General features: G+C 37.0%; 1 protein-coding gene across 2 annotated transcripts in view; it reads left to right on the top strand.

Moving 5' to 3' along the window:
* IPO11 (importin 11) overlaps nucleotides 1-25,147 on the top strand; it is a 96,777-nt gene that overhangs the window by 36,421 nt on the left and 35,209 nt on the right. Inside the window, exons 11-23 of one of the 2 annotated variants that reach the window (XM_086770683.1) lie at nucleotides 689-881; nucleotides 1,399-1,551; nucleotides 1,810-1,853; nucleotides 2,709-2,799; nucleotides 4,247-4,294; nucleotides 4,936-5,041; nucleotides 8,529-8,655; nucleotides 12,695-12,728; nucleotides 12,903-12,943; nucleotides 14,053-14,169; nucleotides 15,613-15,726; nucleotides 19,939-20,054; nucleotides 21,438-21,514. In XM_086770683.1, coding sequence (XP_086626809.1) covers nucleotides 689-881; nucleotides 1,399-1,551; nucleotides 1,810-1,853; nucleotides 2,709-2,799; nucleotides 4,247-4,294; nucleotides 4,936-5,041; nucleotides 8,529-8,655; nucleotides 12,695-12,728; nucleotides 12,903-12,943; nucleotides 14,053-14,169; nucleotides 15,613-15,726; nucleotides 19,939-20,054; nucleotides 21,438-21,514 — 1,261 coding nt within the window. The remainder of the gene's footprint in view (nucleotides 1-688; nucleotides 882-1,398; nucleotides 1,552-1,809; nucleotides 1,854-2,708; nucleotides 2,800-4,246; nucleotides 4,295-4,935; nucleotides 5,042-8,528; nucleotides 8,656-12,694; nucleotides 12,729-12,902; nucleotides 12,944-14,052; nucleotides 14,170-15,612; nucleotides 15,727-19,938; nucleotides 20,055-21,437; nucleotides 21,515-25,147) is intronic. The other variant, XM_086770684.1, reaches the window with a different exon arrangement.

The following is a 25,147-nucleotide window of genomic DNA, read 5'->3' on the forward strand; positions in this document are numbered from 1 at the left end:
CAAAATAGAACCGAAGGTGCTTTGACCCAAAGTTCTTAGTCTTTGTCACAGTACTTTCTACTTTGAGCTAGCAAACAAAGTATGTGAGGCATGTGCGTCTTTTTGCATAGACCTGGAGAGAAAATACACTTTATTAATAGATAATCTGCCAGCTGTAGAAATTCAGAGGAAAGAATTTAGACTTAGCCATTTTTGCAGTAGTAGAGGAGATTAAAGGAATTGACTAGTGTATTCTAGATGACTAATTGGAAAAGCTAAACTGAAGAAGCAAGTGCTTGTGCTGCAGTGGAGGGGAAGTAATAAGAATAAAAAGTTATTTCTCTTATGCCTCTTTTACTTATGCTCATTCTAATAGGAATGAATTATCTGTTAAAATGTTCAGGATTTTAGGTGTGGTTGGTATGTTTTATATACTGTGTTGCTAGTAAGCTGATCTAGTTGAAAATGGGTGTTGTTCCTTTAAAAAAAGGTAATTTGAACATGAATCAAGATTTTGGGGGCAAAATAATACTTTGTTAACCATTGATACTGAACTCTCCCTGATTTCCTGTTTGATTTTCTTTTCTATAATTTTATATAAATAGGCACTTAGTTTTGAATAACAAGTTTATGAAAGCGTTTAATAAAAGACTTGAGCAAAAAGTAATTTGGTTTCTCTTTCTTACTCTTCTACTTCCTTAATTTTTAGCTTCTGGACTTCCTGGATCAACATCCTTTTTCGTTCACCCCTTTGATTCAGAAGTCTTTGGAGTTTGCTGTAAGCTATGTTTTCACAGAGGCTGGTGAAGGAATTGTATTTGAGCGGTTTATTGTACAGTGCATGAATCTCATTAAGATGATTGTAAAAAATTATGCTTACAAGCCATCCAAAAATATTGAAGGTACTGTTACTATTTACTAAAAACATTTTTTATATCTTGAAAAATATTTCGGTTGTTGTTCCCAACAGTAAAACTCTTTTAAGACGTTATTTTGCGGCATTTAGTGATTTAATAGTTAATAATGTGTACTTCTGTCCCTATATTGATAATTCTTATTTTGACAGTTGAAATATTAATCTATGTAGGCATTAACTTTTTAAAGTAATTTTAAATCCACAGGGAGCATGTATTATTTTAGTTTGATTTTTTTTTTTTAAGTATTGAGGTATGGAATTTGTTTCATTTTCATGAAATGGTTTGATGCATCTTTCCCTTGAGAAATGTTTAATAAAATGGGTTTTTGCTGTAATTAACCAGTACAAGAACACTGTTTTTCTTTTTTTCTTTTGTTCTGAGGATAAGAATACCTTATCTATTGATTTTTTTTTTTTCCCCCTAGTTTTATTAGACTACCATTTGGTCATTAAGCCGCTTAATTGTAATTGGAATTTTTAATGTTTTTTATGTTTTATTTCAGATAGCAGTCCTGAAACTCTTGAAGCACATAAGATAAAGACGGCATTTTTCACTTATCCAACACTAATGGAAATATGTAGGAGATTAGTCACTCACTATTTCCTGCTGACACAGGAAGAATTAACAATGTGGGAAGAGGACCCAGAAGGCTTCAGTAAGAAATGTGTTGTATAGTTGGGTGCCATTTATTTAGATATTCGTGTAAGAGTTTCATATCTACAAATTGTTTGCTACAATATTGGCTGTTTTGTTTTCTGCAGTCTTATTACATGGACAAATATTCCCTCTAGAGATTATTTTCCTAACGAGGTTTCTCAGTAGTCTATAATATTCACATATCTAAGGACTAAACTTTATTTGAACTTTAATAGAAATAATACTTTTTCCTTTACTTTTTTTTGTGAAATAATAGCTGTAGAAGAGACAGGAGGAGATTCTTGGAAGTACAGTCTCAGAGTAAGTGTTTTAATTTGAAAGAAAACCATTCAACATTTCTGGATTAATTTCTTGTAACCAAGAGATATGATACTTGGTAGAAAGATAAGCTCATGCTTTTCAAAAAAATCTTTAGTTAAATTTTATTACAAAGAGTATAACTTACTTTTGTTCATTTATCAGCATTCAAATGTGCTGGAATACACTGGAAACTATGCACTTCATGTTCTAGGAGAGGTAAAAGGAGTTTGCGTCAGCATTTCTATTCTGTAGTATGTGATGGTTATTAAACTCAACAGAAGTTCTCTTCTTTAAACTGGTAACTGCTATTATCACTTATGACTTTGTTAGAAGACGTGATGAATGAAGAAACTTTCAGATACATCTATATAGCGTTTTAGTTCAGATCAAAAATATGCTGTTGCAGTGAATCTCCCAATTATTGCTGCTGTGATTTGCTTTGCAGAGGTATCTCAAAGTTTATTTACTGGGTTACTTTCATTATCAAAGTAAAAAACCCAACCCTGTGCATATAGTGTATTCCAAGTGCAAATTAGTGTTCATTCAGTCCAGATAATTTAACTTGAGCTAATCCAAAAAGAAACCATGATGCCTACAGCATCGTCACCACCTCCTCACCACCAGCTGTTTCACTCCATAGATTCATTGTTCTTCTACTGCAGAATTGGCTGATACAAATACAGCTATCAAAATCTTGCAGGAGTTAAGCATACTGTCAGTATTTCATGTGATACTGATACTGCATTTTAAATGACCTTTGGTGTGAGGTATTCAGCACTTATGAATTTTGACATAAAATGTATTTTAATTTCCTTTATTTTTGTATGTTCTAAACCAGTTCTTTGAATTTTTCAGCCATGCACAGAAGTTCTTTTTATTGATATTTTCCATGAATATAATCAGATTCTTACACCTGTGCTTTTAGAAATGGTTCACAGTCTACAAGGTAAGTTCTTGAAAAAATAAAGAAGCTATGAAATATAGAGTTCTTTACAGTTTTTGTCAACTGTTAAAGAGTTTTACCTTGTGATAATTACTGACATAGTGCATTCAGTCTGTGTTTTTGAAAGATCATGTTAGTATTTTAAAATGATTTCTGAACATATCATAATGAAAATGCTATGCATATATAGAAAGAGGAAATTTTAAGGATTCTTTTCTATTTTGTCATAACTATTTTAGATCTGACAAAGATTGGGGCATTTCTACTTTCCTGAGATTTGCGGCTTTCTTGAGAATGGTTAACAATAAATGAATTAAATTATAAATTCTGTAGGTTTTTTAGTGGGAACTTTCTGTTCAAATGTTGCAAGGCAGTTTATGGTAAATCTGCCAGGTCTCTGAAAAAATCTTGGGAAAAAGATCTTTAAAAGAAGAAGTTCAAGTTACCCTGTCATTTTGGAAAGTCTGGAGGACTTGGAAGAATTTGCTTTACAAATTTAGTAGTTTTCTCTATGAAGACTCTAGTCTTCATAGACTGAGGAATGACTCCGGTTGTCTTCGCCACCAAATTGAGTTTTATGGTAGGCCCAAAAGATAATGGGTGGTAGCTGCCACTTTGTTTTTCCCTGACGTTTCAGTTTATGTTGTTTTCCCAGGTTGTATCTCACCTGACTTAATGTTTTATATTTGAACTTACCAGAATGGATCATGACATTCTGTTAAATATAAATAAATACTCATAACCTGAGGGTGGTTTCTCACTTCACATCTAGAATCTCTTCATATAATACTTTGTTTACGTAAGTTTCCAGATGGCTTGCTGTGCTGTGATACTGGGAATGGTAAAAGGCTCCTTACAACAGAGCTGACAATTATTTTGTTTTCCAAGAATTGTGGAAGTTAATACTTCTATGCTAAAAGGTACATGGACACTTCTTTTTTTTCCTTCTGAAGCCTCTGGTAGCCATTTCTGGATGTTTTCAATTTGGGAGTTACTACTGAAGTACTAGATGACATTAAGAATCCATTAATTCTTAAGATTTAAAAAAAAAAAATTACTTATACATTATAAGTACACATGCACATATATATGAAGTATATAGGAACTAGGTCTAGGACTCTTTTTTAAATAGTACCACGTGGTCGACAGTCTTCTGAAATTTGCAGTCTATTAATTTAGTGTACATGCTTCTGAGTTACTCATGTGTTGCTGTTAAAAATGTTCAGCTCCAAAGAAGTCAGTCAAAAATAAGGTACGAAAGCAGAGATTTGATTTTAGTATATTCACTGAAGAAAGTATTGAAACTGAAATAACTGAATAAGTTAATAAAACAAAAATAGCAAAGCAGTCTTAACTCACAGCATACTTACTTAAAGTGTAAAAGTGCAAAGTTGCTTGCATTCTTTGTTTTAGTTATGCCTTTTTTCTTTATTTTATCTTTTTCTTGTAGGACCTACCAACATGGAAGATAGCAGTGCTGTACTGATTAAAGATGCTGGTAAATTAAATTTTACTTTACCTTTGAAGTAACAGAGCTGCTTTTGTGTGTGCTTGACTACCTAAAAATTTTATGAAGAGTTTGCAAGATTTTTAAAAATACATTTGGAAAGTAGGACCTAAATCCTGTTTCTCCTTGCACTTGATGTCAGTCTTCACTTTTCGAAATGCTTATATAAAAATATGGTGCTTTTTTCAGCTTTTTTGTGAAACAAACCCTTAGACAATCTCCCTTACTGTCCTGTCCTTTCCTCTCTGCAAATAAGTGAGCTACAGTGCTTCCATGGAGATACTCTGTCCATTTTACAAGTAAGGAGATTTTATGGCAAAAGAAAAGATTTGTCTAAGACCTCTGATGGAACCATTCTTGATGTTAGAATAAGATCTTCATTGTTCTTATGGCTTTTAACTGTTTTCAAGAGTCTGAATTTTCTGTAATACTTTACTAAAACTTCCTCCAGAGTTCCCATCGTCATGGTGTGACAATATCTTTCTTTACAAAGATATGCTTTAGTTTTGTTTTCTTTACTATGTTTATATTATTAGAAATGGTTTTTTGAAACTTAAATTAGTCTGATTATTTAGTACTAAAAATTAAACATTTAAGCAAACAGTAAGCATAACTATTGTTTTTTTTCCCAGTGTATAATGCAATTGGACTGGCTGCTTATGAACTGTTCGATAGCGTGGATTTTGATCAGTGGTTTAAAAATCATCTATTAGCAGAACTGCAGGTTTCTCATGACAGGTAAACACCTTGGTTTGTTATGCCTTCATCATTTAAATATGAACTGTTGATACAAATCTGGTAAGATACAATATCTCTAATAACTGCAGACTTGAAAAATACTCAATATTTAAACATATTCACTAAATGAGTAGAGTTGTGAAATACATATAGATAACTGACACAGTTACAGAAGTGACAGTGTTCTGACAGTTTGTTTAAATTACTGAGTGGTGAATACTTCCAGAGTTCTGTATAAATACTATGTGTGTCTGTCCTCTTGCACAGAGTTGACTAAACTCTCTCAAGACAACCATCTTTGCTCATTTAAAGAAAGATATTTAGGACTCCTGAAACCCCAGAACCCTTTAAGCAGCAAAGTCCAACTGAGATCTATGGAAATAATCTCTGCAAAACTGTAGCTTAGCCAAAATAGTGATTTGTTGTTCTCTACTACTTTAAATACAAGCCCTCAGAAGCACTTTTCAGTTAATTTTGCCAGCATGAAGTAGGAAAGTAAGAATTTGGTTTCTGTTGTAAAATGTGTAAGATTACAGACTCTTTCTACATAAAGATTATTTTATAGCCCATCTGCTATGGGTTTTCTTTCTCACTGAGGTATCCTTCATTTGTGTTGTCTTCACATCAGTACCTTTGTATTATTTAGTGGATATGATACGGTATTTTGAAAGATTGAGTTTAGCATCTCAGTACAGATTGAGCTGTCCTTCTCTACAGCTGACTAGAAGTTAATTTTCCCCCTTATTCCTCAAACAGTGACTCTTCCCTCAGGGGAGGGTCAGTAACTGCTATTGTATGTGCTAATCCTCATCAGATGAGTTCCCAGTCACCCTTTGACTCTGAATAGGTCTGTTCTGTTTTTTCTTATCAATATCATTGGCAGTGACCCTAATGTCCTTAGAAGAATTTTACTATTTTTTCCTTCATTTGCAATTCATCTTATTAGATACAACTCTTATGTGAAATATAAACTAGCTTGCTAATACGCTTAGGAGCTACTATAAATTGTAAATATTTTTCCATAATGAGTTGCTAGCCAGCTTTTTTTATTTCCCAATACCAGTTACAAACACTTTCTTTACAAATACAGTTCAATTTCATGTAGAATGGAAGATCCTGCTGAACTTACAAATACTTCTTTTCATTACAATATACTTTTACAGAAATGAATTACTTACTTTATGGACATATAACCTTACTTCAGAGTCAGAGAATAATTGCCACAGTTGTTTACGTGGTATCTCCTAATATTTTTATTCTTTTTCTTATTAGTCTTTTTTTAATGACTTCAAGTTCCCCTTGCTGTCTGTCAGTGGCCAAGTACTCTAATGGTTAGGCTAAATGTCATAAGAGCAGGAAAAAATGAGAGATCTTGTATATATGATTGATCCTTTGTTATTATGCTGCACCAGCACAGACCTGTGAGTAACAATCCGAATAAAGCTACCATGGTGTTTATAGCACCTGCTGGCTTTGGCATTTTTATGCTATCCACCCATATTTTTAGCAACATTGCGCTGCCAAATTTATCACTTGCCGAAATATTTAGTTTTGTGCTGAGTAAGGTGAAACTTTTCTGTAATATAAAAATAGGTTACTAAATACAATATTTCACAGTAATTCAATCTTAAAACAACTTTGCCTACTGAGAAAAAGCATCGATGTGACACTTAGTACTTTGGTGTCAAGTAAGATACTTTTGACTTGAATGTCTGAATGCTGTCCAGACTGCTTAACGCTACTGTTCTGTGACTATTGCAAAAGAAGCTGCCTTATTTGGGAATACAGTCACTTCTCCCATGTGAGATTTACATGCACCAGGCTCAATCTGCTTATACTTAGTCAGTGTGTGCTCGTAATGTAAAAGCTAATGATGTTGTAAGAGGTGAGCTTTTTCCCAAAAGTAGTGAATGTAGAAAAGGTAAGACCTCAAAAATGAGCTCATAATAGCAGAAGAATTTCTAGGAACTTAAGTCTTTTAAAAAAACTACAAAACAAACCTGCAAAACAAACAAACAAACAAAAAATCAAACAAAACCCAAATACACAGCCACCTGCCAAAAAACCCCAAAGCACACAATCTTTTCTCTACCAAGGAAAGAGAAAGAATATAAAGATTCAGGTAGGATGTACGGATTGTACCACAGATATTACCGGACCTGAAAATCCTTGCTCTCTGCAGGCAGTTATGCACCTATGTCATTTCATTTAAACCTTTTTTTTATGTGATCGTCATTTGGAAACTATCCAATATCAATCTCAAGAGAAACCTCTTAGTTTTTTAATATTCTGATTTTTACAAGGTTACGTATCAGGCGTGAGCATTTTGATAACAGAAAAAGTTGTGTCATCACAACTTCTTAGATAAATATAAGGACACATTAGTAAGACAATGTCTAGTGTAAATCATGCTTCAGCAGGAGTTGTTCATGCTTCACTGCCACTCAACTTGCTTCACTTGCCAAATCTCAAGAAACACTGGAATGTTATTCCTATTAGCGTTGGGTTCCAGTCTAAATGAACTGCTGTGCTGTACACATGCTACTTTCAAAACTTTCATGTTCTCTGAAGGTGTGATTTGTTAATTACCTCATAGTTATGAAAATGTTTAATAAATCACATTTATTAAGTACTAAGAAGCCTCAGTAACTTCAGTTTAGATTGCTGTCTTGATGGCTTAAAAGACAGAAGTTCATGAAACAAAAAATACCTTTAGGATAAGAGGGCAAAATACTTTGTTACTTAAAATTCTGTCAATAGGGTTCATCTTGCCTAACTTTATATACCTGCAAGTTAAACATTTAAATCTGAGCTGCTTTTCCTGATCAGCTTTTATAATCTGTGGAGAAAAACGAAAGCTCTGCAACGTGCTTTTGTTGATCATTACATTAGGCAATTCACCTTGTTGTTGTTCTGGCCCTTACTTCTTCGTGTTGGCGGTAAAGCTGTTTGTTTTGTGCCCTTCTTGAGGCAGTGGTGCAAGATCAGGTAATATCACTTCTTTCTTTAGACTGATGACACAAAATACTCTGACAGTTGCTGTAATGCAGTACTTGAGTTGCCTTTTTAAGTCGTATCTGATGTAAAATTTTGAGCATAAACATAATGTCAAGGAAATTGCTAGAAAGTATGGTGAAAGCAGTAGACGCCATTATGGCAGAAATAAATGTAACATTTTTAGTTTCTTTTACTGGTGTGCTGTATGCAGAATAAACTGTGTCTCTGAGACCTTCAAGATTCAGTCATTTAAGATGCAAATTATCTTTTTCAGACTAAGCTGTTTTTTTGTTAGCTGTTTAGTGAAGACTTCAGGTGAAAAAGATTTCTACATTAAAGTTCTAAAGTTGGACTTGACAAACTAAATATTTTAATAATTGCTTTGGGGAATAATGTTTTCCTAGTGATTCTTAGATTTTTTTCATAAAAGTATTCTATAACAGCAAGTATAATGAGTACAATTTTTTTTTTTCCCCCCACACTTTTAAAGATACAAACCAATACGCCGACGAGTAATTTGGCTGGTTGGACAGTGGATTTCTGTAAAATTCAAATCAGACTTGAGACCTATGTTGTATGAGGCAATTCGTAACTTGCTTCAAGACCAAGACTTAGTGGTAAGTATAAATAAGTAATGTTTTGGATTAAACATTTTTTTCTTTAAACACAGGCAAAACATAAGTACCATACCTTATGTAAACTTAATTGAGAACTTAATAACATCACATGTTAAAATCTGTTGTGTCTTGCAAGAGATGATCTGTTGGGAAGTTGTTAGGGTCTTGAATTGTGGAGATGTTGAACGATAAGGCCAAAGACATGAAAGGAACCCTTAAGTTGTTCGCTAGGTGAGGATGTTGGTGGGAAAATGAGTGATAATAGCAACAGTCTGGTTTTTTTAAGAAGAAAGTTGGGAACTGTCTTGAGATAAATTATTTATAAACAAATAAATACTTCGTGTAAAGCAAATGAGTTATTCTGTGACTGGACACTGCAGTATACATTATTATTTAAGCATCAACATAGTTATGTGCTAACAGAATATGATAAATGGCATTGATTGCTAGTATCTTTGAGTACACTTCTGGGGTTTTAAGTTATGATTTCAGTATACCAGCAGGGGAGATTGATTTGAGAGGCTGGTGTTGTGACTGTTTTTGTTTTTTTATTTTTAAACAAACAGACCTAGCAGTGAAAAAAATCATAGAACCATTGAATAGTTTGAGTTGGAAGGGACCTTCAAAAGTCATCTAGTCCAACCACCCTGCAAGGAGCAGGGACATCCCCAACTAGATCAGGTTGCTCAGAGCCTCATCCAACCTGGCCTTGAATTTTTCCAGGGATGGGGCACCAACCACCTCTCTGGGCAACCTGTTTCAGTGTTTCACCACCCTCATTGTAAAAAATGTCTTCCTTATATCAAGTCTGAATCTGCCTCCTTCTATTTAAAAACCCCTTGTCCTATTGCAACAGGCCCTGGTAAGAATTTTCTCCCCGTCTTTCTTATAAGCCCCGTTTAGGTACTGGAAAGCCCCAGTAAGGTCTCCCTCCAGCCTTATGCCATGGTGGTCCATTGGTCAAACTGATGTCTCGCTGGTTTAGAGGCAAGGATGTCACATGGGACAGTCTCAAATACTTTGCACAAGTCCAGGTACATGTTGTCAGTTGCTTGTCCCTTGTCCACTGATGCTGTAATGCCATCACAGAAGACAACAAAATTGGTCAGGCACAATTTGCCCCTAGTGAAGCTGTGCTGGCTGTCACCAATCACCACCTTATTTTCCATAGTTTCTAGGAGAATCTGCTCCATGACCTTACCAGGCACAGAGGGGAGACTGACCAGCCTGTAGTTCCCAGAGTCTTCCTTGTTCCCGTTTTTAAAAACGGGGGTTATGTTACCCCTTTTCCATTCATCAGGAACCTCACCAGACTGCCACTTCTCAAATATGATGGACAGCGTCTTGACAACTTCATCTGCCAGTTCCCTCAGAACCCGCAGATGCATCTCATCAGGTCCCATGGACTTGTGGACCTTCAAGTTCCTTAGATGGTCCCAAACCTGCTCCTGTGCTACAGTGGGCAGTTCTTCATTCTCCCAGTCCCTGCATTTGCCTTCTGTGACTTGAGCAATGTGGCTAGAGCCCTTGCCGGTGAAGACTGAGGCAAAAAAGTCATTGAGTACCTCAGCTTCCTCCACATCCTGGGTAAGCAGGTCTCCTGTTTCCTTCTGGAGAAAGGCCCACATTCTCCCTGGTCTTCCTTTGATCCGTGACATACCTAAAGAAGCTTTTCTTGTTGTCCTAGATGTCCTTGGTCAGATTTAATTCTGTCAGGGCTTTTAGCTTTCCTAACCTGATTCCTGGCTGCTCGGACGGTCTCTTTGTATACTTCCCAAGCTACCTGTCCTTGCTTCCACCCTCTGTAGGCATCCTTTTTGGTTTTCAGTTTGTCCAGGAGCTCCTTGTTCATCCCTGCAGGCCATTTTTCCTGATTTCCTTTTTGTTGGGCTGCATCACTCCTGAGCTTGGAGGAGGTGCTCCTTGAATGTTAACCAGCTTTCTTGGGCCCCTCTTCTCTCCAGAGCTTTTTCTCTTAGTATTCTGCACAGCAGATCCCTGAGGATCTCTGCTCTCCTGAAGTCCAGGGTAGGGAGCTTGTTGTGCACCTTCCTTGCTGCCCTAAGGATTTTGAATTCTACCATCTCATGGTCACTGCAGCCAAGGCTACCCTTGAACTCCGCATTCCCCACCAGCCCCTCCTTGTTGGTGAGAACGAGGTTGAGCATGGCACCTCTCCTTGTTGGCTCTTGCCTGTCCCTTGCAAGAGGAAGTTACCATCCACATATTCCATGAACTGTCCGGATTGTTTGTGGCCTGCTGTGTTGTCCTTCCAAGAGATATTGGGCTGATTTAAGTCCCCCTCATGAGTACCAGGGCTTGTGACTGTGAGGCTGCTCCTGTCTGTTTACAGAGTGCTTCATCTGCCTGGTCCTCCTGGTGAGGTGGCCTGTAGCAGTCCCCCACTGCAATGTCACCTTCCCTGCCCTCCCTTTAATCTGGACCCTGAGCTCTCTGTCAGCTCCTCATCCATCCCCAGGTGGAGCTCCATGCACTCCAGCTGGTCATTGGCATAGAGGGTGACACCCCCTCCTTTTCTCTCCTGCCTCTGTCCTTCCTAAGGAGCCTGTGTCACTCCATTCCAATGCTCCAGTCATAGGAGCCATCCCACCACATCTGTGTGATGCCAACAAGGTCGTAGCCCTGCAGGTGTGCACACACCTCTGACTTTTTTTTGTTCCCCATGCTATGTGTGTTACTGTAGGTGCACTTAAGCTGGGTCCCTGTTGAAGCAGACCTGCTGGCTGGAGCAGCTGGAATTCCCTTGGTCAGCACTTCAGATGCTCTCATACTGCAATCCTTCCCCAGGTTCTGGGCACTTGTTGCTGGCACTGGTGTCATACTAACAGTAGTGGGATGGATTGAGGTTCCCTTCCTCCAGCAGCATTATTTGGAAGCCCTCTTAATGAGTTTGGCAAGCCTCTGGCCAAAGACACTCTTCCCCTTCTCAGTTAGGTGTACTCCTTAAGCCCCTAGTAGACTAAGCTTCTTAAAGTGAGTCTTATGATCTAATTAGTCAAATCCCTGGCTGTGGCACCATCCCTGTAGTCATTTGTTAACTTGTCAAATTCAACTAGCTCTTTCAGGCCCCTTCCCTTTGACTGTCAGGATAGATGAGAAGACTACCTGTGCCTCAGAGTCCTTAACCGTTGCTCCCAGGGCTCTGTAATCCTTCTAGATTCTCCTCAGGCTGCTCCAGGCTGTGTCACTGGCACCCACGTGAAACAGCAGCAGCAGATAATATTATGTCTGTGGGCTGTACAGGGTTTGATAGTCTCTTGGTGACATCCATACAAGCCCCTGGTAAGCAGTACACCTCTCTAGAGAGTGCATCAGGGTGGCAAATGGGTGTGTCTCTACCTCTCAGAAGAGAGTCACCCACATCTGTCACCCGTTGCCTCTTCTTGGTTGCACTCCGTTATACAAGCAGGCTGGGCTGCCTTGCTCAACTCCAGCATCTCTCCTGATATGCTGGGTCTTACCGCTTTCACTTACAGAGTGGCAAAGCAGTTTGTTTTGGCAAGAACAGTTACTTATGTGATTCCAGGCAGCTTTAGCAGGGCTGGATGTGTTTCTGAGTCAATGCTGTGACTGTTTTCAGTTAATACTTTCTGAGAATCTGAACATCTACAAGGGAAGAATATGCTAACTTGTTGAGTTTATTTGATTCTATGCTTTTTGGGTGACAGCAAGGTGTGAGATAATCCCACGATAAACTCCTTTATTTCAAGGGTTGTTATCGCAGGCTACGTATGTTCTTGTTTAATTCTTTCATGAAAAAGACCTTCATGAAAGTTTTGCCTGAGTAGTTTCTCCAGGTGGTACTACTTTAGCAATGCCAAATAAACTGTAAATGATACTGAAATGAAAGCAAATGAAAATGTTTGCATTGAACTAACTACATTTCGTAGAGGATACCAGAACGCATAGAATATTCAATTGCCAAAACAGAAACTGATTTGATATTGGCAGATATTATGTTGATAATCAAAATATTTAGTGGCCATATGCATGATGCTTCTTGACTTTCATCTTTCAGGTTCGTATTGAGACAGCTACGACACTGAAGTTAAATATCCTTTTACTGGCCAAGATGATTGATTAGTTCTTAATTCAGAGTTACTGGAAAATAAACAAATTTAAACTGACATAAAAATTATAGTGTGAAGAATTTGGTAGTATCCATGGAATACTTGTTTATTTGAGTCTCATGCAATCTGTATTATTTTTCCTTAATGGTTGTTTACCTGTAGATGACTTCGAGTTCAGAACTGACCAGTTCTTACCGGTAAGAGTGTTTGTATGGACGTATTCTGACGAGCAGATAGATCCACAGGGGAAAGCAGGAAAAAAAGAATTTCCAACTTCATTTTAAAGCACACTATTCAGTAATCAGTGTGTGTGTATGGGGTTTGTTGCTTTTTTTTTTTTTTAGTCTTCACAGGCTAAAAAAGACTCATACTGTTGCTAGTAAGGTTGCCTATACGCAATATGCAGACAGACAATTCAAAATCTTTCAGTATTATGACTGTTACAACTTCCTAGCATTGTGTTTAGTACTATATAGGCTATGAGTTGCCAGAGGCTAAGTTTCTTCGTGCTACAACATTATGAATGATGTCTTTAACAGATAAATCTCCTCCCCAATCTGACTTTCTAATATGCCTGTTTCACACAGTACTTTCCAATCGACTTTTTCACACGAATATTAAATATAAGTGTGTGGTTAAAATAGCTTCTTGAAAACATAGATGTTCTTGGTCTGCTATATTTGTGTACTTTACAGTGGTCATTACTGTTGTCATTAAGTGAACAATGAAATGTTAGCTATAAATACAGCATAGATTTATTTTGATCACTCCAATTTAGCAGATGCTTTTTCTTCTCATTTGATTATGACTTCCATGTTAATCCCAACTCTCTTGGGAACAAACAAAACAAAAATGCAGAGTGCATCTGCACTGTAAACATTGGAATGGTTTAAGATATCTTTTTCAGTTCAGTACCTAAATTTTATCTGCTTACTCAAAAGCTGGAAGACCGTACCTTTGCTTTGACCCTAACAAAGTGCTTCTTCTGGAGAGACAGCTTTCCGCTTTCTAGAATTTTATCTGTGAAGTCATGTTTATACTTACCAAAACCATGAGAAAGATATATGTTCAAATTGATCGCATTTGAACTGTTATGTAAGAGCATAACTGATTTTTTTATCTTCTTCAGGCAATGTTTGCCTAGTGTGTGTTTTTCCAAATGAAAGAGTAATATTTTGCACACTTTGTCTTTCGGAGCTCATAGATGTCTTAGAGTTGTAAATGTGTGCAAAAATCACCAATCCGTGTTACCAGTTGTATTTTTGATGGTCTAATCTGTCGTTTGTTTTTTTTTTTTTTTTTTTAGCATCTGGAATCCATGTTTACACTGCTCTTTCAGCTGCTTCAGGAAGTGACACAATGTGACACCAAAATGCATGTTCTTCATGTTCTGTCTTGTGTGATTGAAAGAGTCAACATGCAGGTATTTTTTAATAGACTTCAGTATTAGCTTTGTACAAGGAACCCAGAGGAGGACTTGCTGTTTTTGTCTAACACAAAAATAGTAAAAAAAGGCATTGACTAATAGACTGGTTATTGTTATAGTACATGCCTGCATTGTTTGCATTACATGATTCTCTTGTCACTTTCAGTTCTTGTGTATCTTTTGTGTAAAATGTTCTTGCTTAGTTAGTGCTTTTCCTTATTTACTATGTATTTTTTGTATTGACTCATCTTCTAGACTAAAGGAAGACTTTCACTGCTTATCTTAATGCATTTCTTGCAATTTTCTTCTTTTTATTTCCACTTGATTCTAATTGTCTCAACTTGTGTCTGAACTAGTATTTTATTAAATCTTATATATTAAAAGAGACATTTTGGAGGTCAAAATGCTTCACACTCCCAGGAATTGTGCAGTTAAATTTGTAATCTCTCATAGGGACTGATACAGATTACAATTGCTTACACAGCACCCTCCTTAACTGCATGAGAAGTTTCAAATTCATGTTACAAACTTTTAGGACTTGCTTTATAGCATTAAAAGAATATTCTTCAGCTTAAAGATAAAGAAACTGAAGATGCTTTTTCAGAATTAAAAGCTGAATTGCTGAGTGTTTTTGTCTCAGGGTGTTGTGGTTTTTGTTTTTTTTTGTTTTCTTTCCTTCGCAGTATTACTCTGTTAAGGATGGAGATAAGTGTAAAACTGTGCATTATCTCCTCTTCCTGTGAGTAATCCTGTCTGAGAGCCAAATGTAGCTTTCTTAATTTTCCCGTGTAAGAAAAATCAACATGACAGCAGATATCCCTGCATTTTAGATCAGCTAGAGAAGCAGCAGGAAAAAAATAGAGAGAAAGCCTTTGAGTCTGTTTAGGTTAATTCCTAGTTAAATACTTTAGAAGACAAATACATTAACCTTTTGGTATTGTAGAGTATGACAAAAAAATTCAGGTTGGGACAAACCTCTGGGGGTTATTTAGTCCAGCCCTTGCTCAAAGCATGGGTAACTTCAGAGGTTAATCAGCTTTTTTTTTTTTTTTTTTTTTTTTTTTCCTGGGACTGTTTCTGGTCTTCTTCAGGGTGCTGTTGTTTAGGAATCCTGTCTAAATGAAGAATCTATTAATATGAAGATATCTCTGGTTATCAAATTAAGAATTATTTGCATTCTGTTTTCTACTTAAGCCTTATTGCCATGCAAAAATGTTACTATAGGTGATATTTTCTCTTGAAACCACTGTGCAGTCGGAAGTGACTTTGGTCACAAGGTGATCCATTTGGTGTTTTAGGAAGAGGAAAGAGGAGTAAGTTAAAGCAAACTATTTTTTACAGTGGCAAAAGCAGGTCTTAAATATTACAGAAATTGTGCGTGGGATAAATTAATGGCCTTGTTTTACACATTAAGAAACAAATTTGTGTTCTGAACTTCAGATACGGCCATATGTAGAATGTTTGGTTCAGTATTTACCACTCCTTTGGAAACAGAGTGAGGAGCACAATATGCTACGATGTGCCATTCTAACCACCCTAATCCATCTCGTCCAGGTAAGAAGTCAGAATCACATGAATGTTGTCAGTATCTCATACAAGCAGTATCCTTCCTCAGGCATGCCTATATGTTCTCTGTGTGTGTGTATGTCTAGAGAGACAGAGGTAAAATTAAGGTATAGTTTGGTTTTGTAGGCTATTTCTAAGTGCTTTTCAGTCTTATTATTAAGATATAGTTCTCTGATAGTGGAGATGAGTATGATTAATGTCCAGCACTAAACTGTTCAGTTTCCAGGGTCTTGTCAGTAAAAGCAGTTCTTTAGGCAGATCTTGTGTTCTTGAAGAGTTTTTGTTTTGTAATCTTGGAGTTGAACCTCCTTTAGTGACTTTACATGAATGAGCTTGTTCTAGCTTTCTTTGTTTCCCAACCACCATTAGGAGTTTTGGTCTCTTCTTAAAATTGTTATGTATGGTTCAGATTTGATTCTGCTATGTAGACACATCTGTTTCTCCATTGGTTTCCGTTCAGCTACAGAGGTGTGGAATTTGTATTTTGGTTGCAAATTTTCTGTGAATGTGAGCTATTTTAAAATCATAGGCCAGGATATGGGCCACCACAACTAGTTTCCCTTTGCCTAGTCTTTCAGTTTGCATTTTAATTCAGATTAATACCACATGTTTAAATCATAACTATTAGGTTTAATGTCTCTCAGGGGTGTTGTTGACATTGACTAATTGTGGGTCATCTTGTTTGTTTAGAATTGCTGCCTTTCTATTGTTAGCATTTTTACCATTACCTTTCTACTGCATAAACTCTGATACCTGTTATGTCCTTTTGCAATGATTTCTGCAACATTTTTATATAGCATACGGGAAAAAGAGCACTTCTTTTTTATCCCTTCTTACATTTCATAACTTTTATGGTGTTGTTTTCTGCTTTGCTCATATGTTATATAAAACAGATAATAGCAGCTCTGAGCTGCCTGCTTTGTTATGTAATAGATTTGTATCACATACTGTTGTTTGTATTTCAGTCTCTTTGATTTTTCTTCCTTCTTTTGAGGATTTATCTGTGCTCATAACTTTCTTTTTAGCTATACTTGAGTATCTCCTCTTTCTGATACCTGTTTTAGAGCAGAATAGTCAGAGCTGTTTAAAACATCTATGAGCAGGAACTACTACCTTACCTTTGTTTGCAACCGTGGCGTTTACGTGCAATAAGTGATAATACTGAGAATAGAGGTGAACATAGTGATTCTCAGACCACTGCTTTTCTGTAGATTTTTGTAGATTTTACTTTTGTATATCTGTGTGTTGTAGGAAACTTTTCTTTTCCAGGATATATTGCTGGTATTTGTTGGTGTTAGGTTTCATTTGCCTATAGCTGTTTGTTTAGCTAAGTTTGTTTAGTTTGCTTAGTGTGTTACAGTTCTCAAAACTAAAGAAATCTAGATAACTATTGGTCCCAGATTTTGCCAGATAACATTACTAGCTATATTGACCAACAGTGTATCTAAAAGGAAGTTGCTGGTAATCTGTAATCAGATAAATGAGTTTTGACCCTTTAGAATCATAGAATCATTTAGGTTGGAAAAGACTTTTAAGATCAAGTCCAGCTGTTAATCTAACATTACGGAATCCACAGGTCTTTTAAATATGGCCAGGGAGGGTGACTCAGCTGCTTCCTTAGACAACCTGTTCCAATGCTTGACAACCCTTTCAATGAAGATTTTTTTTCTAATAGCCAATTTGGACTTCCCCTGGTACAACTTGAGGCCGTTTTCTCTCATCCTCTCGCTTCTTACTTGGAAGAAGACTTACACCCACCTCACTACAACCTCATTTCAGGTAGCCAGAGAGAGCAGTAAGGTCTGACCTCAGCCTCCTTTTCTCCAAACTAAACTACCCCAGTTCCCTGAACCAATCCTCATAAGACTTGTGCTCCAGACCCTTCACCAGCTTCATCGCCCTTCTGTGGATGGGCTCCAGCATCTGTGTCCTTCTTGTACTGAGGGGCCCAAAACAGAACACACTATTTGAGGTGCAGCCTCACCAGTGCCAAGTACAGGGGGATGATCACTTCCCTAGTCCTACTGGCCACACTGTTCCTGATACTAGCCGGGATGCTATTGGCCCTCTTGGCCACCTGGGCACACTGCTGTCTCGTGTTCAGTCTGCTGTCGACTGACACACCCAGCTTGATTTCTGCCACACAGCTTTCCAGCCACTATTCCCCAAGCATGGGGTTGTTGTGACTCAAGTGCAGGACCCGGCACTTGGCCTTGTTGAATCTGATATGTTTGGCTTTGGCCCATCGATCCAGCCTGTCCAGATGCCTCTGTAGATGAACACTCCCACCGAACTTGGTGTCATCTGCAAACTTAGTAAAGGAGCACTCTATCCCCTCATCTGGATCATTGATAAAGATATTAAACAGAGCTGGCCCCAATACTGAGCTCTGGGGAACACCACTTGTGACCGGCTGCCAACTGGATTTAACTCCATTCACCACAACTCTTTGGGCCTGGCCACCCAGCTGGTTTTTTTATCCAGCGAAGAGTACACCTGTCTAAGCCATGAGCAGCCAGATTCTCCAGGAGAACGCAGAAATGGTGTCAAAGGCTTTATTGATGTCTAGGCAGATAACATCCACAGCCTTTCCCTCATCCACTAGGTGGGAACCTGGTCATAGAAGATCAGGTCGGTCAAGCAGGAACTACCCTTTGTAAACCCATACTGACTGGGCCTGATTACCTGATTGTCCTGTATGCGCCATGGGATGGCAATCAAGATGATCCAGTTGCGTAGTTTTGATTCTTGATGGTAATTTGTCTCTCTTCCCTGTTTCTCTATACATGTACAATAAATTCCCTAATTCCTCTAGAGGCTTACTGTAACACCTTGGCAGAGAATTTTGAAAGCCTATTAGAAATTATTAGCTACTTGCTTTATCCAGAGATAACAGTTAAAATTAACTGAATTTCTTATCAGTGAAAAGAAAAGATTTTGGTCTAACTAAATAGTCCTTAAACTTGAATTATCTAGAAATATCTGTGCTATTGGCAGTAAAAATGCAAACAAAATATAGTACTTTCCCGAGAAGAGATTGACTAATAAAACCGTACATGGTTATACTGCTTGCAGAATCTGTGCTATTAAGCACTTTATTAATATGCTGTCCCACCTTCGCCAGCCCTTAAAAAAGATGTAGTAGGACTAGCAAAGATCAAGGGAAGTGCTCCTAGGATGTAGGGCAGTGTCCATACAAGAACAGACTGAATATGCGAGCAGTCTTGAACTTGTGGAAAGGTATGACAAAGGCGATAGTATTATAAAGGTTAACAGTGGATAGAAAGTGGAAGGGGAATGATTACATGTTACAACTAAAGGAAAAAATAGGGTTCTTTTAAAAGTGGAGTTAGTTCAAACAAAGAGAAAATATAGTTTCACAATTAAAAAAAACTGTGAAATTTCTTGTTACTGGTCCCTGTGGAGGCCAAAAGTATAGGTGAACACAGAGAGATTAGACAAATTTATGGAAGATTCTTTTAAGACAAGTTTGTTTAAATAAATAACTTCACACAGAAGCCTTAACTGAGGAACATCAAATAATTTTAAACTTAACAATTTCTGAATATAATAGTTGTGCAAAAGCGACATTCAACTGGCCTCAGTTCTCTTAAGTAGTAATATTACAAAATACCCAGTGGTTTCAAATTTAATTCCAGTCTTTTTAGTATTAGTTTTAATTTATGATTAGTTTTTGCAATAGTTATCTTAACCCAGTTTTTTTAAAAAAGCTATTATTTAAATGAGTGTTGGGAAAAAAGTTTACTCTTATTCTTTGGACGACATATTTGTGTATTATGCATGGATCACTTAAAAAATAAATCACTATCATCAGTCTGTGAATCTTTGTGTAGTGATGAGAACAAACACTTCTCCTGATTCTTAGAATATGTCCAAAGATTTAGTATGTGGTAAGGTCCAAAGAGTAATTCTTTTCTTGTTCTTTAAAACGTTGTATTCAGTATTTAGTTAGTGGGGGCTCTGAAAGGAGGAGCAAAATGAGGGGGGGAGTGAGTGAGAGACTGTGGTATTTTAACTGCTGAGTGGGGTTAAACCAGGACACAAGTTCAACCTTTGATTTCTTGAATGCATGTTTACAGTATGCAAATAGAAGATCATTAGAGATCTTTCTCAGTGCTTTTCTTGAAATGGTTGATTTGAGGTTTTTCTAGCATTTTACATTTTTATTTACTTTTTTAGGGACTGGGCGCAGACAGCAAAAATCTCTATCCTTTTCTACTTCCGGTTATTCAGCTGAGTACGGACGTTTCCCAGCCTCCACATGTCTATCTTCTGGAAGATGGTTTAGAGTTGTGGTGAGAATGTTTTTTATCAGTTTATAATTTTTTAAATTTTATTTTTGTACCCCAGAAGGAGGAAAAAAAAAGACTTAACAAAAGCTTTGACTATATTAATTTCTGTTTTTGTTAACTTACCTTGATGTCACCTTACCTTGACATCATCTATATCATATGTTTTCTCAGAAGACGTGAGGTTAGGAAGTTAATAAAAGAAACACAGTTAAAAATAACTGAATAGGTAATCCATTTTTAGGCAGTGATAGTGAGTTACAGTTCTGTTGTGATAACAAACAGCAAGACAAAAAGTCTAGGCTCACTGTAATGTGTGTGCTAAACTAAGAATTTGACATGCTTGACTTTGGGAGCACAATAACCTGATGATTCTCAGAGCTAGTTACTGGAAGAGATGGCAAGTTTACAAGGCTAAGATGTAGAAGCTATCTTCCACATGTCAAGTTATCTGGTGACAGAACATAAAATGAGAAAATGCACTGTGGTTGGTTTGGTTAATTTATTTGTTTCTGGTGCAGCTGACACCCTAGGAGGAGGAAGCTGTTACCTGGGCCGAATTCAGCACATCTCTTTCCTGCAGAATAGGATTATATTGAGTTCATCTTGAAACAGGGAGGGATTCCTTTGATTTAAATTGTAGATGGACATTTGAATTTCAGATACTTAACCTACAAATGATCTGTTCTGTGTGCAGCAAAACTAAGATTTATAATTCTGTTGGTGGTGGGGGAGCAAGTTGAAGTACGGGATCTTCACAAAATTTAAGACAGAGGCCTTTTTAATGTATCAGTACAGAACTCTTATGTCTCAATAATACTGATCTTGAAGTTATTATTCTGATGCCTATGCAGAAGAATGTATATATGATATTTTAAAATGTCATCGAGCGTCAGAGGAATCTGGATGGAGCTGTCAGAGACAGTTGGGACTTCAGTGTCTTCCTGAACCAAGAGCAGGAGAACAGCTAAGATACTTTACATAATCAGAAACGTTATTTAAATACAGTAATCCCACACCTGAGATCTAGGAACAAACTGGAGTGTGTTCCTGTGACTTTAAGTCTCAATTTAATTTATAGCTAGTGTTTTCAAACTGCAGGAATTTTAAATTGCTACAAACAGTTCTGAGTGCATAGGATGTTATGTTGTCTTTAAAAAGACAGTAGCATGTTTTTCTTTCTTTTTGTACCTTAGCAAAACCCATGCCTGTACTAACAGATGTGTTGTAAGAACTAATGCTGTACTTGAAGTGTTCTTCAAATAATTGTTACACATTTTTTTAAGGGTTGTTTAAGTGATTACTAGAAGTTAGTGTTTGACACTTGTCAAAATAATTACTCAATGTTGTTCATAGATTATGTAGATGTTTTGCTTAATTTATTCTTAGGTTAGTGACATTGGAGAACAGTCCATGTCTTACACCTGAGCTCCTGAGAATATTTCAGAACATGTCTGCCCTTCTTGGTAAGTATTTTAATAATAAAATTCCTGATTTCTTTTTTCTACTGCTTACATTGTTCATACATTAAGTAATGCTGTTGTCGCTACAAGAACTAAATAGAATTTCAAAATTGTAACTATTAAAAAACAGGTTTTAACAATAAACAGGTTTTTATTGTTTGACTTTCCCTCCTTTTAAAATATTTATTATTTACTTAGCTTATTTCTCTTTTTTATAAATTGAATCTGCTTAGTACCCAAAAGATAAGACAAATTGTAGTTTATCATTTCAGAGGTTTTTTTAAGACATTCCTGAAATTTAACACCAAGTGTGCTGAGTTCTAGTGGTGTTGTTTATGTGGAATACTTGCCTGTTCTGCTTGCAACCAGAATGATGATTTCTAGTCTGAAGAATTGAAGTTTCCATTATTCAGTTAATAACTATGTAGAATGTATTCAGATGACCTAACTTCATCTATAAATGTATCAGTCAAGCAGCACTGAAGTTAAAAGTACTGATTTTTCCTGAGTTGTTGATGAAATATAAACTTATTAAAGATTAAGATTCAGAGCTTAGGAAATACAGATATTTGGGATGCTTTTGCTTTGTAACTAGAACAAGCATAAACATTTTGTCATTTAATTTTATTCTCTGAATATATTTTTGTTTAATGAAATGTTTAGATGTGTTTTTTTAGGTTGTGGAGCCAATATAGCAAATGGATTAATTTTTTAGAGGACTGTTTATAAAATTACAGAAGCTAGCTTTTTAATTAATTGTTGTTTTCAGCACTTAGTATTTTGTTCCAACTGAAGGTGAATACAAAGCTACATCATGGTGGATAGGCTTAGGATGATTCCTTCTCTTGTTTCTTTGTGCATACTAGATCTCTAATGACAAAACTACTCAGGAAAGTGCTGTCTTGTAGTGGTTTTAATATTTAACTCCAGAGCTACTTCATAGGTTCTGTAGCTGCCAAATACTTACTATTTGTTTTCATTCGTATGTTTTCATTCATTTCATTCGTATCTACACACCTACGCTTCCTTCTTGTTCTGTTACTAGTAGATCATATCTGCTGCAGGTAACTTGCACTATACAAGTGATTTGTTGCACTATACAACTGATTTTCATAGTTGTATCACACTGCCCTTCTGCTTGAGTTAAATTCAGAAATTCTCTGTATTTATGGCTTGCTTACCTTTGCTACTGCTATTTTCTCCATACTCTGGGCTTCCCTAGTCCTCATGAGATACTTTCCAGGGTAGTGATGAGTATGAATAGAAGCCTTGACTACTTCAACTGAAGGTGGAGGTATTCAGGAATATTCTACACTTGTAAAAAATTATTTATTTATTTTATTTTCATTTATGAATGAATCTTGGAGAACAGCGATGCTCTCTTTTGAAATAAAATACATCCTCAAGGGAATGTTCTTTGTTCTCAAAAATGAAAGCTGTTACTTGATGCTGATAGAGCAAGTAGTATAGTTAAGCTAGTCAGGTTTTCCTTAAGATGAGGCTTCAAACACACTTTTATCAAATTGGTTTTTTTAATTAGGCATGAGGGCAATGGCAGCTGATGTGTAGTCATAGACCGATTTCCTTATACAGACTTCTGGTACTACTTTACTTCCTCAGCATTTTTCTGAGAAACTTGTTTTCTGACTGTCATGTCAGTCAAAGATTTTGATTGCTGTGAGCCAGGATGATGCACATTTTGTGCACTTTTGGAAAGTGTAAACTGTTCCAGTATACTCTTTGTCTGCGATTCTCTTCTGTTTACATCAGGAGAATCTGGCTGGACAGCCTCCACACAACACAGCCATGACACTGCAGTGTTGAATCTTGGATAAATGTTAACCTTATTTTAAAATTAGTTATAAAAACAACACGATACTGCCATCCAGTACCGCTGAGGCAGCTACTTCATTCAGTGCACTTGAAGGGATGCTTCACTTAAATCCAGTGCATCAGCACAGTTTAAGCTGCAACCTCTTGCAGAACTAAAATGTGTTGATCAATAATGATCAACTGTGCAAGTTATTTAATTAACTATTCAGTCTTAGTTCCATAGTACAGTTGTCTCCAGAATAAAATTGGGAGTAGTCACCTGAAACTTCCAGCACTTAAGAACAAACGCTTCCTATCCTTCTCACTATGATGATGTAGCTCTCAGGACAAGGTGTTTTAACTGAGAAGTCTTCTGTTTTTAGTTGGACAAATGCAGAAGCCCATTCAAATTTTGAGATCCTCAAATTTAAAGTTTCAAAATTATGAAATCTTGTTGACTGTCTGAGAGAAGGCAAAACATAAAATTGCCCCAAGACTGGTTCTCAGTTCACTCTTAAGTTATCTGAGTGGAAGCCAAAGCTTTGTGTTTGGGAGTTTAGCTTAACCATCAAAGTACAAAACTTGATTCAAGTTTTTTGTGTTATAATAATACATTTTCTTCAGCAAAGTGGTAGAAAACTGAATGAGCTATGCTGTGCGCAAATTGTGTTTGGTAGTTTTTGAAGTGTGCTATGGATATCATTTAATAGAAGGCTGTTGCCATGGGTTTTTTCATGTTGATGAATGCATATTTAGATGGCTGCAAATGAATACATAGTCTGTTGCACCAAGACTGTGTACTGCACAAGCACTTGTTTGTCTGTCATTGCTTCCTCACCACTCAGTAATACCTTAGAAACTTGAATGTTGAAGTCTTCTGTGCTGCCTCTCGTGCTTTCTCTGCTGGAGCCTATTGCCTTATTGACAAGAATATACCTTCAGCATTCTTTGACTTTCATTCCTAACTTAACTTTACAGCCTGGGGAAGTAATTGGTTGCCGTTACTTCTCCTGCATCTTTGTCGTAGTTCAGCCCCAACGGGGACCAGACTACGCAGTCTCTCTCTCACTCCCCCCCCACTCTCCGAGAGAATAGGAGGAGATTTGACAAACAAAAGAAAACCAGGAAAAAAAAAACCAAACACGCGGGTTGAGATTGAACAAAAAGTAAATTTAACAGTAATGACAGAAGAAAACAATAGAGTGATGGAACACAAATACAGTACAATAGCTCACAACAGATCTCCACATCCAGTCTCTTCCAACTAGGAGGGCCTCCCTTCAGCACCCTCCTCACTTATATACTGAGCATGATGTCAGATGGGATGGAATAGCCCTTTGGCTAATTTGGGTAAATTAACCCCAGCTGTTAGCTAATTAGTTAACTATCCCAGCCATAGGGGCTACCAGCTTCAGTTCTGAACCCAGCTCAGGTAAATATTAACTCTATCCTGGCCAGAACCAGGACAATCTTCTAGGAGATTTTTTTTAAAAACACCTTTATCTCTGGGCAAGCAATTCCAATGTGTGATGCATAAAAAAGTAGGTTTGAGATTTAGTTAATGATTTTATTTTTAGTGATTCATTCATTCATACTAGGTATTTCATTACCTGAACACCTGGAGTACTGTGTCCAGTTCTGGAGCCCCCAACATAAGAAGGATATGGACTAGTTGGAGAAGGTCCAGGGGAGGGACACGAAGATGATCAGAGGGCTGGAGCACCTTTCCTAGGAGGACAGGCTGAGAGAGTTGGGGCTGTTCAGCCTGGAGAAGAGGAGACTGTGGGGAGACCTTATTGAGGCCATCCAGTACCTCAAGGGGGC

The sequence above is a fragment of the Chlamydotis macqueenii genome, chromosome Z (genome assembly GCF_036417535.1).
Source record: "Chlamydotis macqueenii isolate bChlMac1 chromosome Z, bChlMac1.mat, whole genome shotgun sequence".
NCBI classification, from domain to species: domain Eukaryota; kingdom Metazoa; phylum Chordata; class Aves; order Otidiformes; family Otididae; genus Chlamydotis; species Chlamydotis macqueenii.